General features: G+C 29.0%; 1 protein-coding gene across 1 annotated transcript in view; it reads left to right on the top strand.

Moving 5' to 3' along the window:
• Window positions 1-10,978, top strand: part of LOC107444912 (salivary peroxidase/catechol oxidase) — a gene marked incomplete in the record, with an annotated part of 65,228 nt that overhangs the window by 14,854 nt on the left and 39,396 nt on the right. The window contains 3 exon segments of the mRNA XM_071183107.1: window positions 3,627-3,911; window positions 5,648-5,689; window positions 7,788-7,856. Of these exon segments, the coding sequence (XP_071039208.1) occupies window positions 3,627-3,911; window positions 5,648-5,689; window positions 7,788-7,856 (396 nt within the window).

The raw sequence follows: 10,978 nt of genomic DNA, 5'->3' as shown, positions 1-10,978 counted from the left end.
TATATATATATATATATATATATACATTATACAATATATATAAGGAAGCGAATTAGTGTATTAATTAGTTAATCAGATTTTAAACTGTTCCAATTAGTTTGGAATTGGTGTTTGAATTATTCGAACTATTATCCGGAAACGAATTAATATTCACAAATTCCGACAGGTATATTTTTTTCTGAACCTGTGGATAATTCACAAAACATAAAAATTATGCTAATCACAGACTTTAATGCGATGCACAGGCTTTTGCGGAATTCCAGCTTTTAGTGTATAAACTTATTTATATAAAACATTTTCGAGAAACTTATCTTAGGCAATTTTCATACCCTCATCAAAAAAATGCTTGATGAGAATTAATTTCTAGATTCATATTAATTAAACATTTAGAAGAGGAACCTAACTTATGTAAGGTATAAATTTGCATAATTTGCTTATCGCTAATTCTTTTGTGCATTACTAGCATGATTCCTTATATATTTATTTTTGACATGATATATATATATTTATTTTTGACATGGCAATGTCGCAGTAGTGTTAGATAAGTATAAATATGGGTTATTTTATAATTTACATTCATACCGATAAGACAGGAACTAAAAGGAAGTTATTTTTTTTCAAAAAAATAAGTTATCGTCCCATCACTTGTACCGATAACTCATAGACAGTCTTGATTTGATAGTAAGGTGTGTTTATGAACCATGTTTTAACAAGGTGCAAATCAAATACTTTATTATGATTTTCATATTAGTTGATATTAAGCATGTATCTAAAAATTGTTTTATCTAGAGAACGACATGATGTCATGCTTATCATTACAAATATTTCTAAAGAAAAAGTAATTATTTACTTAAGTTTTTTATTATTTTTCTACCCGATTAATTAGAAAGAGGTAAGCAAGTGTTTCTGTATAATAATTGCTGTGCATTCAAATACCAGTCAATTGTTGAACTGGGAACTTAGCCTAATATTTTTCACGGTTATTTAAATTAGTAGCAAAATTTATGCTCATAAGTTGGCAGCTTTCCATTTTGCCTTAATAGTTGACCCCGAAAGATTTGTCGTTTCCCATGTTTGAATCCAAATTAGCAAAAAAAGTAGTATTTTTAAATTTTAAGTAGGCTGCGCTTTTTTCCTCTTTCAAAAACGTGCTTATTGAAACTTTTTCGCCAAAGAAAATAAAATAGCTACAACTTAAATACCTTGCACTTGGGAAAAAGCCATAATTTTAGACAATATAAACTATGTCACTATAAATCTGGGCTTTAGAACAGAAAATTTACATATTTTTAAAGGCATTTTTTTAAAAAAAAATCGCCAATTTGGCGAGATTTTCACCCATAGATGAAAGTGATAAAAATCAGCGAATAATTCTCAATTTTCGCAAAACTTCTATGAGCCCAGATAATATAGCATTGTAGATACTTTTTGAACATTTAAAAATTATATCTCAAGCACTTTCCATCTCAAAAAAATTATAGCTTTTTTTTATATTGAGGGTTGCTTCATTTTCTGCATAAGCATATAGCGCGCTGACTAATCTTAACCTATCGGGCATGAATAACTGTTGCCAAGTCTCAGTAGTTAATGAAAATAGCATATAATTCTCAAAAAATCGTTATTTCATGCGAACACAGAGTCTTCGAAAAACAGCCTTAAGTTAGATACATTGATATTCATGTGATGAAAAAATAAAAACTGTTAAGAGTTTTGGCAACAATGTAGATTTTTGCTTTATTGATACTTGGCTCTTTACTGGCGTGTTAAAAAACTTAAAAGGCAATAAATGAGACAATGAAAAAATGAAAAAAATTGGATAAATATGACAACCAAAGCTGACGTCTTAAGGGGGTACCAGCTCCGGAAGTCATAAAAGCAAAACCTTTTCTATCGAGAGAGTAAGACAAAAGTCCAAAATTGCCCTCTCTGTCTCCCAAAGATTTTGCCAAAGTCCAGGAAAAGAATAGAATACATAATATACAATATAAAATACAGAAGAATACAATATAAAATACAGAAGAATACAATATAAAATACAGAAGAATACAATATTAAATACAGAAGCAAATACAGAATAATAAAAACAAGACAAATACATAAGAATGGTACGAACGAAAACTTACTTGAAATAAAAATCCAGTAACTAGATAACACAACTGATTGCGTGACACAACTATAATAAAATAAACATAAAAACAACTCTCCCTAATAAAAATTACTCTCTCGATAGAAAAGGTTTTGCTTTTATGACTTCCGGAGCTGGTACCCCCTGAAGACGTCAGCTTCGGTTGTCATATTTATCCAATTTTTTTCATTTTTTCATTGTCTCGTTTGTTTCAATTCCTTTTGGGTTCACTGCTGCTAAGCGCGTTTTTCCATTGGAAGTAATTACTGTTTTTAATTGCTTTAAAATTTTGAATTCCTTACTTAAAAGGCAATAACTTCTTTAACTTTTTTAGTTGTATTTTTCTTTTACATTTATTGTTTATGGATATACTGAAAAAAATACGAATATTTCGCTCAGAGCGAATTGAAATTTTCTATGATGAAATTATTGGGTTGCCACTTATCTCCTTTTGACAAAGCAAGTCACGCTAAAAGAACGTTAAGGTTAAAATAAATTGTACAAATGCAATGAAAGTGGAAAAAAAAAGCAAAAATATACATTTTCCGGATTCTAAACTTTCATGGAATGGAAATTTCAGCTATTAATATTAACATCCAAAAGATATAACTTTATATTAACGTCTATTATACAATAGAGAAAACGCATAGATTTCTTCATTGTAAATTGTTAATGCAAACCACGATTTTACTGTACACCTTTACTCTTCCCAGAAATTGATCAATATTAGGGTAATTTGTGTCATTTTGCAAAAATGTTAAATTTGTGACAATTATATAATATGGTCATCACTAATATTCTTGCAATTGCTGCGTTTGCAATGATCATTGTGGCATATTCGTCTTAGTTTGATTAACTTTTAACATTGACAATCTGTATCGATTAAAAATTGATTTATATTTAATTATTATTTTATTTTTATTTGTTGATTAACAGGAGAATAAGAAATAACTTGGACATAACGTTATGCAAATTTAAATATCACAATCAAATTTTTAAATTAGCATGCAAGCATTTCCACCTGTAACATATTTACCAATTTTCAAAAGGCCGAGCAGTAAACGTGTCGCTAAATGTTCTTAAGTAGGTCACATCTGACCTAGTAAGATTTTGTTCCATTTCTTGCAAAAGGATTATTTTAAGGACTTCAAAGTCTTCGCAATTAACATAAAACGTTGTCTTCTAATGGATCTGAAACAAAAATCCATTGGATTCAAGTCTGGTGAATAAGGTGGCCACTGTTGTGCTGTAAGAAAGCCAGGAAAAATTCCAGCAGAAAGCCAGCAGAAATGTTAAGTATCTAAATTCTGTGTAATGGAGCAGAATACTGTTAAAAAAATCTCTTCTATTTTTAAAAAAAAAATTCTTACGACTAAGATAGCATAACATCTTCCAAAATGATTTTGCATTAAAAATAAACCATGTTCGAATTATATCTTGTCACCCCGTAATTTTATTTATTGGTTGAAAACTAATCCGAGAACAAAATATTTATATTCAGGTATTACAAAAAACGCACAGAAGTTGTTAGCTAGTCCATCAAAAGATGTATTTAAAGATAAAAATAAAAATACAAGCAAAGAAATAGACTTTCCTTATGAAGAAGAAGAAAATGGAAAAAAGAATAAGGACAAGAAAAAGAAGAAGAAGAATCCGACGCCAAATTCTGTCTCTGAAGAGTTTGAAGAGATAGCAACGAATCAAACACATTTAAAGAAACAGAGTTACATTGAAAAATTGATTTATATTAAATGGAAAAAAGAATGGCTTCAGAATTTTGTAAAAGGTAAATTGAATTTCCTATTTAAAATTTTACTTATTGTAGGATCAGAATTATTGAATTCTTTTTGTGGAAGATATTTTCAAATGACAAACTAAATAGAAATGTTAAAATGTAATTAGAATTATTATACATTTTGATAGCATTTAAAAACATTAAACTATCGCGAAAACTAAAATTAAGCACGAAAAAACAAACATTGAATTATGTGAATTATGATTTGGTTGCGATGGCTCAATAGTTAATCCTTTGAGGCCGATGAGACACCGGTGTTCCTTTTATAGATTTTTTTGATGTTTTAATTACATGTAAAAATATATTTTGGTATTTTCAAATGATAAAAAATAGTCTAAGAGTTACTAAAAAATGTCTGTTTGATTATCGGAATCATATTTGAACTAAAATGTGAAATCAAAAAGAATGCTGTTTAAAAAAACATTTTTTTAATGTTATTGATTCAAAAACTTATCAATAATTTTATAAAATCAAAGAAATTTTAATGATGATTAACCATTTCCCTTAAATCTAAATAATTCCAAATTTGGAAAATGATTGTTTGGAAGTGAGCAAGGCGAGTTGGGAAGATTTTACGTTTAACGCATAGATATTAGTATTCCATGCTGTATTTCATAGTTATAAATTAATAAAATTTTAATGTATTATAATAATATTTTTCAAATCTTTTGACCGAAATTAATACAAAATAATGAAAAAAGTATGAGAAATATGTTTAATTAAATTTCTGCTTCAAAGAGTTAAGGCACGGAACTACCACTATGAATAACTGATGCTAATGGATCACAATTCAATGAAATATTGATAAGTTTTGGTATTTTTTTAAAATTCACCTAATACTAAATATCATCCATTTTTAATATTAAAGTCTGTATCTCACATAGTACATAAAACTAGTATTTAAGTTTAAAAGCGAAGCTTTTTAATTTGCAAACAGTTTTGCATTTGACTTGTAACTGGATCGATAAACCAATTATAATGAATACAGAAAGATAAATGATTTTAAATTTTCTCCCAGGTAGTTAACAGTGATAACTCACATTTTTATAGTATAGAGATAAACAGATTGATATTTTCAATAAATATATGTTTACTACACTATATAGGCAAAAATAGTCTGGCACAGAGTCGTACAAACTTTTCCGGAAGTATTAATATGATGTTAGTCACCATTTTGCATTGATAACAGCCTGGACACGGCTGTTTTCAATATTTATAATTTCTAAACTATCACATAAATTTTACTATGAATGATACTCGATATTAAATAAAACATATCAAACATTTTTTTCAGTTACAAATATTTGATGTATAACCTTTTTTGCAACACGACAAACATTCAATCTATAACCAAGTTCGTTCTAAACATTTTTATAGTTCCACGCTGCTAATGCTGTACAACAAATGCGTTCTTTCTGTTGGCGTAAGGTTCGGTGATCTTGATGGCCATGTGATTAAGTGTAAATTATTTTTCACTGGTAAGCCCGAGGAACTGATTTTTGAATCACCGATGCCGAAAACATTGCACGAATTGCATTTACCGAAACAACTGATAGTGCAAAAATACAAAATTTGTGAAACGAACTTGATTACAGATTAGATGTTTGCCGTGTTGCAAAAAAGTTTACACATGAATCCTTGAACTGAATACCCAAACAAAACGTGTTCAATATCACATCTTTTCACCATATTTTTTTTACATATTGAAGGACTGTTTAATTTTTCAGATAAGGTATCACCATCCTCTGAAAATCAGGAGGAAGATAATGGTAAGAATTTATAAATTAGAGCTAATTAATTAAAAAATTTTTGAGATTGTTTATATGTTTTGATAAATTATTAGGTCTCTAAGCCCCCTGTTCACTGCAGCTCGTCAACTCCGGTGATTGGATCGCAATAACTGTTGTTTCTAAACATAAAACAGTTTTTTTTTCTACAAAAGTTGAAATTATTCACTTAATATACTATGTTCGATGAAGAATTATGTTTGCTTACGATTTTGCCCCCGTTTTCCAAATCTAACATTCATATCTTTAAATTAAATGTATACTTTGCGCTAAATTTAATTGGTAAATAGTATGAAATATTTCGTAAGATTCTACTTCCCTTATGATTCTATGAAGGACTATTTTATCTTATTTTATAACCGTAATTGAACAGCCGACCAAATGTTTGGGTTTACGATTACTTATGTTCAACTACGTAGCCTTGTAATTTTAAACCCGATCCCGAAGACAAGGGAACTCCTGGATCAAGTATAAGGTGATCCACTTACCACTGAGGTGATCCGCTTACCATGATCCGCTTACCACTGAGGATATTTCACGTCACCACTGTGGTCGGAGCAAGCCGGATGCGGAATTCGTATTACCAGCCATTGTTAAGATTCGAACCCGGTTCACCTCATTGGAAAGAGAACGCTCTATCCCCTGTGCCATCGCGGCGCTATTAAGAACTATTTTATTTTATTTTATAACCGTCGTTGAACAGCCGACCCAATCTTTTGGGTTTACGACCACTAATGTTCAACTCCGTAGCCTTGTAATTTTGAGCCCAATCCAGAAGACCTGGGATCAGCTCCTGGATCGAGTATTGGGAGAAATTTGCCTTCGTTGAGAATTTTTTGATGGAGCTAACCCGCATTTGCGTTACACGGACCACGAGAACCTCACACGGTTAGCCTGACGGCAAGGGGACTCTAACCCATGATCCGTCTACCACTGAGGATATTTCACGTCAGCACTGTTATTAAGAACTATTAGTGAAAATCAATAATTTTGCTTAGTAATCATTTTTTGAATATAACATTTAAAATTAAAGGTATATAAATAGACCACACACAAAGCCATGAATTTAATGCAGCTGTCACGACAAATAGTCACAAACTCGGTGAACTTAATACAGCTCTGACCACAAGAGCTCAAATTCCGGTGAACATACAGTTCTTCCGGTCTTTCGCAAATACGGCAACTAGTGGTTATTCGTTCATCGAATTCTTTCAATGATAAAATTCTGGTGAGGGAGTCCTGTGGCAATCTCTATATCAATCTAAATAGCAATCTAAATATCAATTCTCTAGTATATAAGACATGTTAACTCGATTCGAACTTGAGGTACTTTTTGATACAGGAAGGTTAGCATTGTTGATTTCTACTCTCCCCAAATGATTCTTTTAGTTTTCAATTCTTAATTTAGAAAACAATCAAAATCAAGGGCATAATAATAGAGTAAAAAAGGAAAAATAAATATAACAAGCAAAATAAATACCTTTAAATTTGGGATACAGAAACATCCTGCAGAAAAACTATACTTTTATGACTTTTACTAATTTCATGCTGATGACAACCAAAAAAAAATACGAAAATCGATGTGTGAAAACTGCATACTATCATGTTATTTCAGGAAAACAAAAAAGTACAGACAAAATAAAACTACGACACCTTCATTAGTTTTTAAAAAATCATTAGATTAAAAATTATTATATTTTTCCAATTTGTTCACTTGAAAATTGTGTTTTTACGAATCTTTTCAAACCATTAACTACACCGTGTTTTTTTCAAAAATGAATAAATTAACTCAAATAGAACTTAGTGTATTTGTTTAGCTTAGCTTACGAACATACAACAAATTTTCAAGAAAGATTTATCTATAAGCAAATGAGAGAAAAAATTAAATAGTAGTAGAGCAGCGTGTGTCATGTTAGTAAAAAGGTAATAAATATTCTTCAAACCGAAAAAGAAACAAAGTCTATCAAATATTTGTTTATTTTTGCAGCTCAGGGTGCTTATTAGTTTTGTTTTTTAATAGCAGTTATTGTAAATAATTCTTTTTAATGATTTAACATTTTTTTTTTTTTTTTTTACTTAGTGAACGATAAGTTTGGTGATGACAGTAGTTCAGACGAAAGGAACGAAGATTCGTCGATTAAAATCTTAGGTAAGTATCCGTTTTAATATCTTGCATTTTCTATTGAAAAATTAATAATGAATTACGAAAAATAAGAAAAATGGAAGGATTTAGAGCAAAATAGTGATGCATAGAAAAAGGATGAAAATGATGAAATATGTACTGAAATCAGGGGTCTGTCCAGACATTTTGTGAAAGGTCCGTTTTTCGTGAAATTGTGAAAAATTTACTCACATTCTTTCAACCAGGGTCCGCTTTTATGAATTTGTGCAAATAGGGTCCGTTATTGCAAAAAAAAAAAAATTTTCAAGGAGTTTTGAAATTGTAAAGACAAACAAGAATATGCTCAACACTGTAAAATTATAATTAAAAAAATTTAAATTTTAAAAAATAAACAACAATTGCTGCTTCTAAATTAGAGATGCAACATACAAATATGTGGTATTTAGCATATACTGCTGAACGCAGAATATTAATTTCGGACGAATAATGGAAGAATCGTCTGCCGAAGACAAAACTTAATTCGTATACATTCATCTTTCTTGTTTTCGGCCCTGGAAAGGGTTTATTTGATTAACAAAGTAATAATGAAGGTAAACAAATTTGTGAAGGGTCCGATTAAAAAAAAATCATTTTGTGAAGGGTCCGTTTTTAAGTTAAAATATTTTGTGAAGGGTCCGTTTTTAAGTTAAAATATTTTGTGAAGGGTCCGTTTTTATGAAAAGATATTTTGTGAAGGGTCCGTTAACGGACCCAAATTTCTTTTAAACAGACCCCTGGAAATGTGCAATGGATCAAAAATATAAAATTATACAAAATTGAAATATTTTCAAAAAATGTATTTTACGATGTCAAATCCCCGATATCTTCCCCTGGGGATGGCAATTTCTAAGTCCTTAAATAGGAACACTTATTTTTTTATTATTGATTTAGAATTCCCAAAATAATAATAAAAAAACACTAATACTATTTGACGTACGGAGAATGAAAATCGCGAAAAAATTGTTTAAAATCGAGATATCACGAGAAATGCATGTCAGATTAAAAAGAAAAAAACAGACTTGATTGCCATTTTGAAAGAGTCATTTAATAGCTGCGCATTTAATAGCTAGAGTTGGTCATTTAATAGCTCCACACTATATTCCAACTTCCTGCCCTAAACTAGGAAAAACATTTCCCCCACAAAAAATAATTTAACCCCTTAACTTGTGCGCTCGAGTTAATTCGAGCGCGCTAAACCGTTACCTTCGAGCCGTGACCTTGGCCAAACTGTGCACACTCGATATAATTAGAGCGGCGTTGTATTTTATGCTGCTATAATTTTTCACACTCGAATATAATCGAGAATTGAAAATAACAATGTGAAAGGTAACAAAAAAAATTGTTTTATTGATATTTATCATTTACATAGGATTGTAAGCTATAACACTTATTTATTAGCGTTTTCCTATCGAACAAAAGCGCATATCAAAATTGTCCCCCATACGAAAAGACAATGTTCTAAAGTGTGGTTTTTTACATAAAAAATACACTTTAGAGTATTTTTGGCCGGTTTTTTTTCAAAAAAATCTGTGCGTTAAGAGGTTAATTAAAAAACAAGTTATAGTAAAAGAGTTTTATAAAGTATTGTATGTAAATAAAGAATTCATCCAAATGTCTGATCCAAATGTCCGGCATGATTTATAGAGTTCTATGATTCATTTCATGTTATGTAAGTGACCTTGAAATTATTTAAATGCATTACTTTAGAAATGTAACTTAGCCGAAGGCTCGTTATGTAACACAAAGTAATAAAAAAGTTAAATTTAATGCCTTGGAGGCATAATTGAACGGAAAATTATATAACGAGAAAAAAAAATCAATTTAAAAGCAACTATCAAGCAAGAGTCACGCAAAGCGTTAATATTTTTTTCATTCTCAATCGCGCAATAGGCAAACTACAGGTGAAGAGAATACAAAGCAAACGACCTTCAATCGAATAAGAAAAAGAAGACGGGATGAAAAAGTTCAGGAGAAGTGATGTGAGGATGTGAGGTCGAACTTCAAATCACGTTTCATAATCCTTAAACGGATTAAATAACGCGTTTAAGTGCCATGTGTTATTAATGCGCGTTAATTAGTTTTTAAATAAGTTTATCACGCATAAAGCACTTCATAAAATTTAAAGTGATCTGTTTAAATAAATTAAACTGTTATAATAGAAACATTATTAAGCATATGGCGTTCAATGAGAGTACTGCACACTTTTAGAAATTATCTGCATTAAACTGAATTCAATGATAAATAGTTTATAAGGTTTTTCTTTCTATTTTTGTTTTTTTTTCGTCTTGGGATAAAACAACAAATTTTTTTTCTTCCTCTTTATTATTGCATAATTAGAAAGTATTTAAAATAAAATGGTTCTGGCCAATCATATGCTTAAATCAATCCATAAAAACACCTGAGTATTTCGCATTATATATATCAACCAATATTCTTATATATCAACCGTTACATAATCAGTTGTGGGCCAGAGGGGGTTCATGGAGGTTAAGGCTAAATAATTAGCGTTAGGCAGGTTATGTTTCGATAATTAAGTTAAAAATGCGAAGAAGTCACGAAGAAAGAAAATAGATAAAATTTTTTAGGGAGAAGAAAATAAAATATTAATAATAAAAATATTTAAAAAATATTAAAAAAAATAAAATTAATAAATAAATATTTTAAGAAATAAAATTAATAAATAAATATTTTAAAAAATAAAATTAATAAATAAATATTTAAAAAATATTAAAAATATAAAATTAATAAATAAATATTTAAAAAATTAAAATAAATTTTAAAACAAAAATTTCTGTCATTTTTCAGTTCATAAAATCCCAAAAAAGTAAAGTGAATAAAAAGCTCTGAAACTTTTTATATGAATAGAAATATGTAATGGCATTATAAAGAAAGTATATATCCTATAAATTATACTTAATATTTAAATTAATTAATTTTTTAAATAATTAATTTATAATTAATTAATTTATAATAATTAATAATTAATTAATTAATTTAATAAATAAGTTAATTAATTTAATAAATTAATTTATTAATTTTTTAATTTATTTTTCAAATTAATTAATAAGTAAATTAATTATTTTCACTATTTAAAAAGTGAGGGAATGACA

The sequence above is a fragment of the Parasteatoda tepidariorum genome, chromosome 7 (genome assembly GCF_043381705.1).
Source record: "Parasteatoda tepidariorum isolate YZ-2023 chromosome 7, CAS_Ptep_4.0, whole genome shotgun sequence".
In the NCBI taxonomy this organism is placed as follows: Eukaryota; Metazoa; Arthropoda; class Arachnida; order Araneae; family Theridiidae; genus Parasteatoda; species Parasteatoda tepidariorum.
The sequence above is the reverse complement of the archived record's forward strand: the minus strand, read 5'-3'. Positions and strand labels throughout refer to the sequence as shown.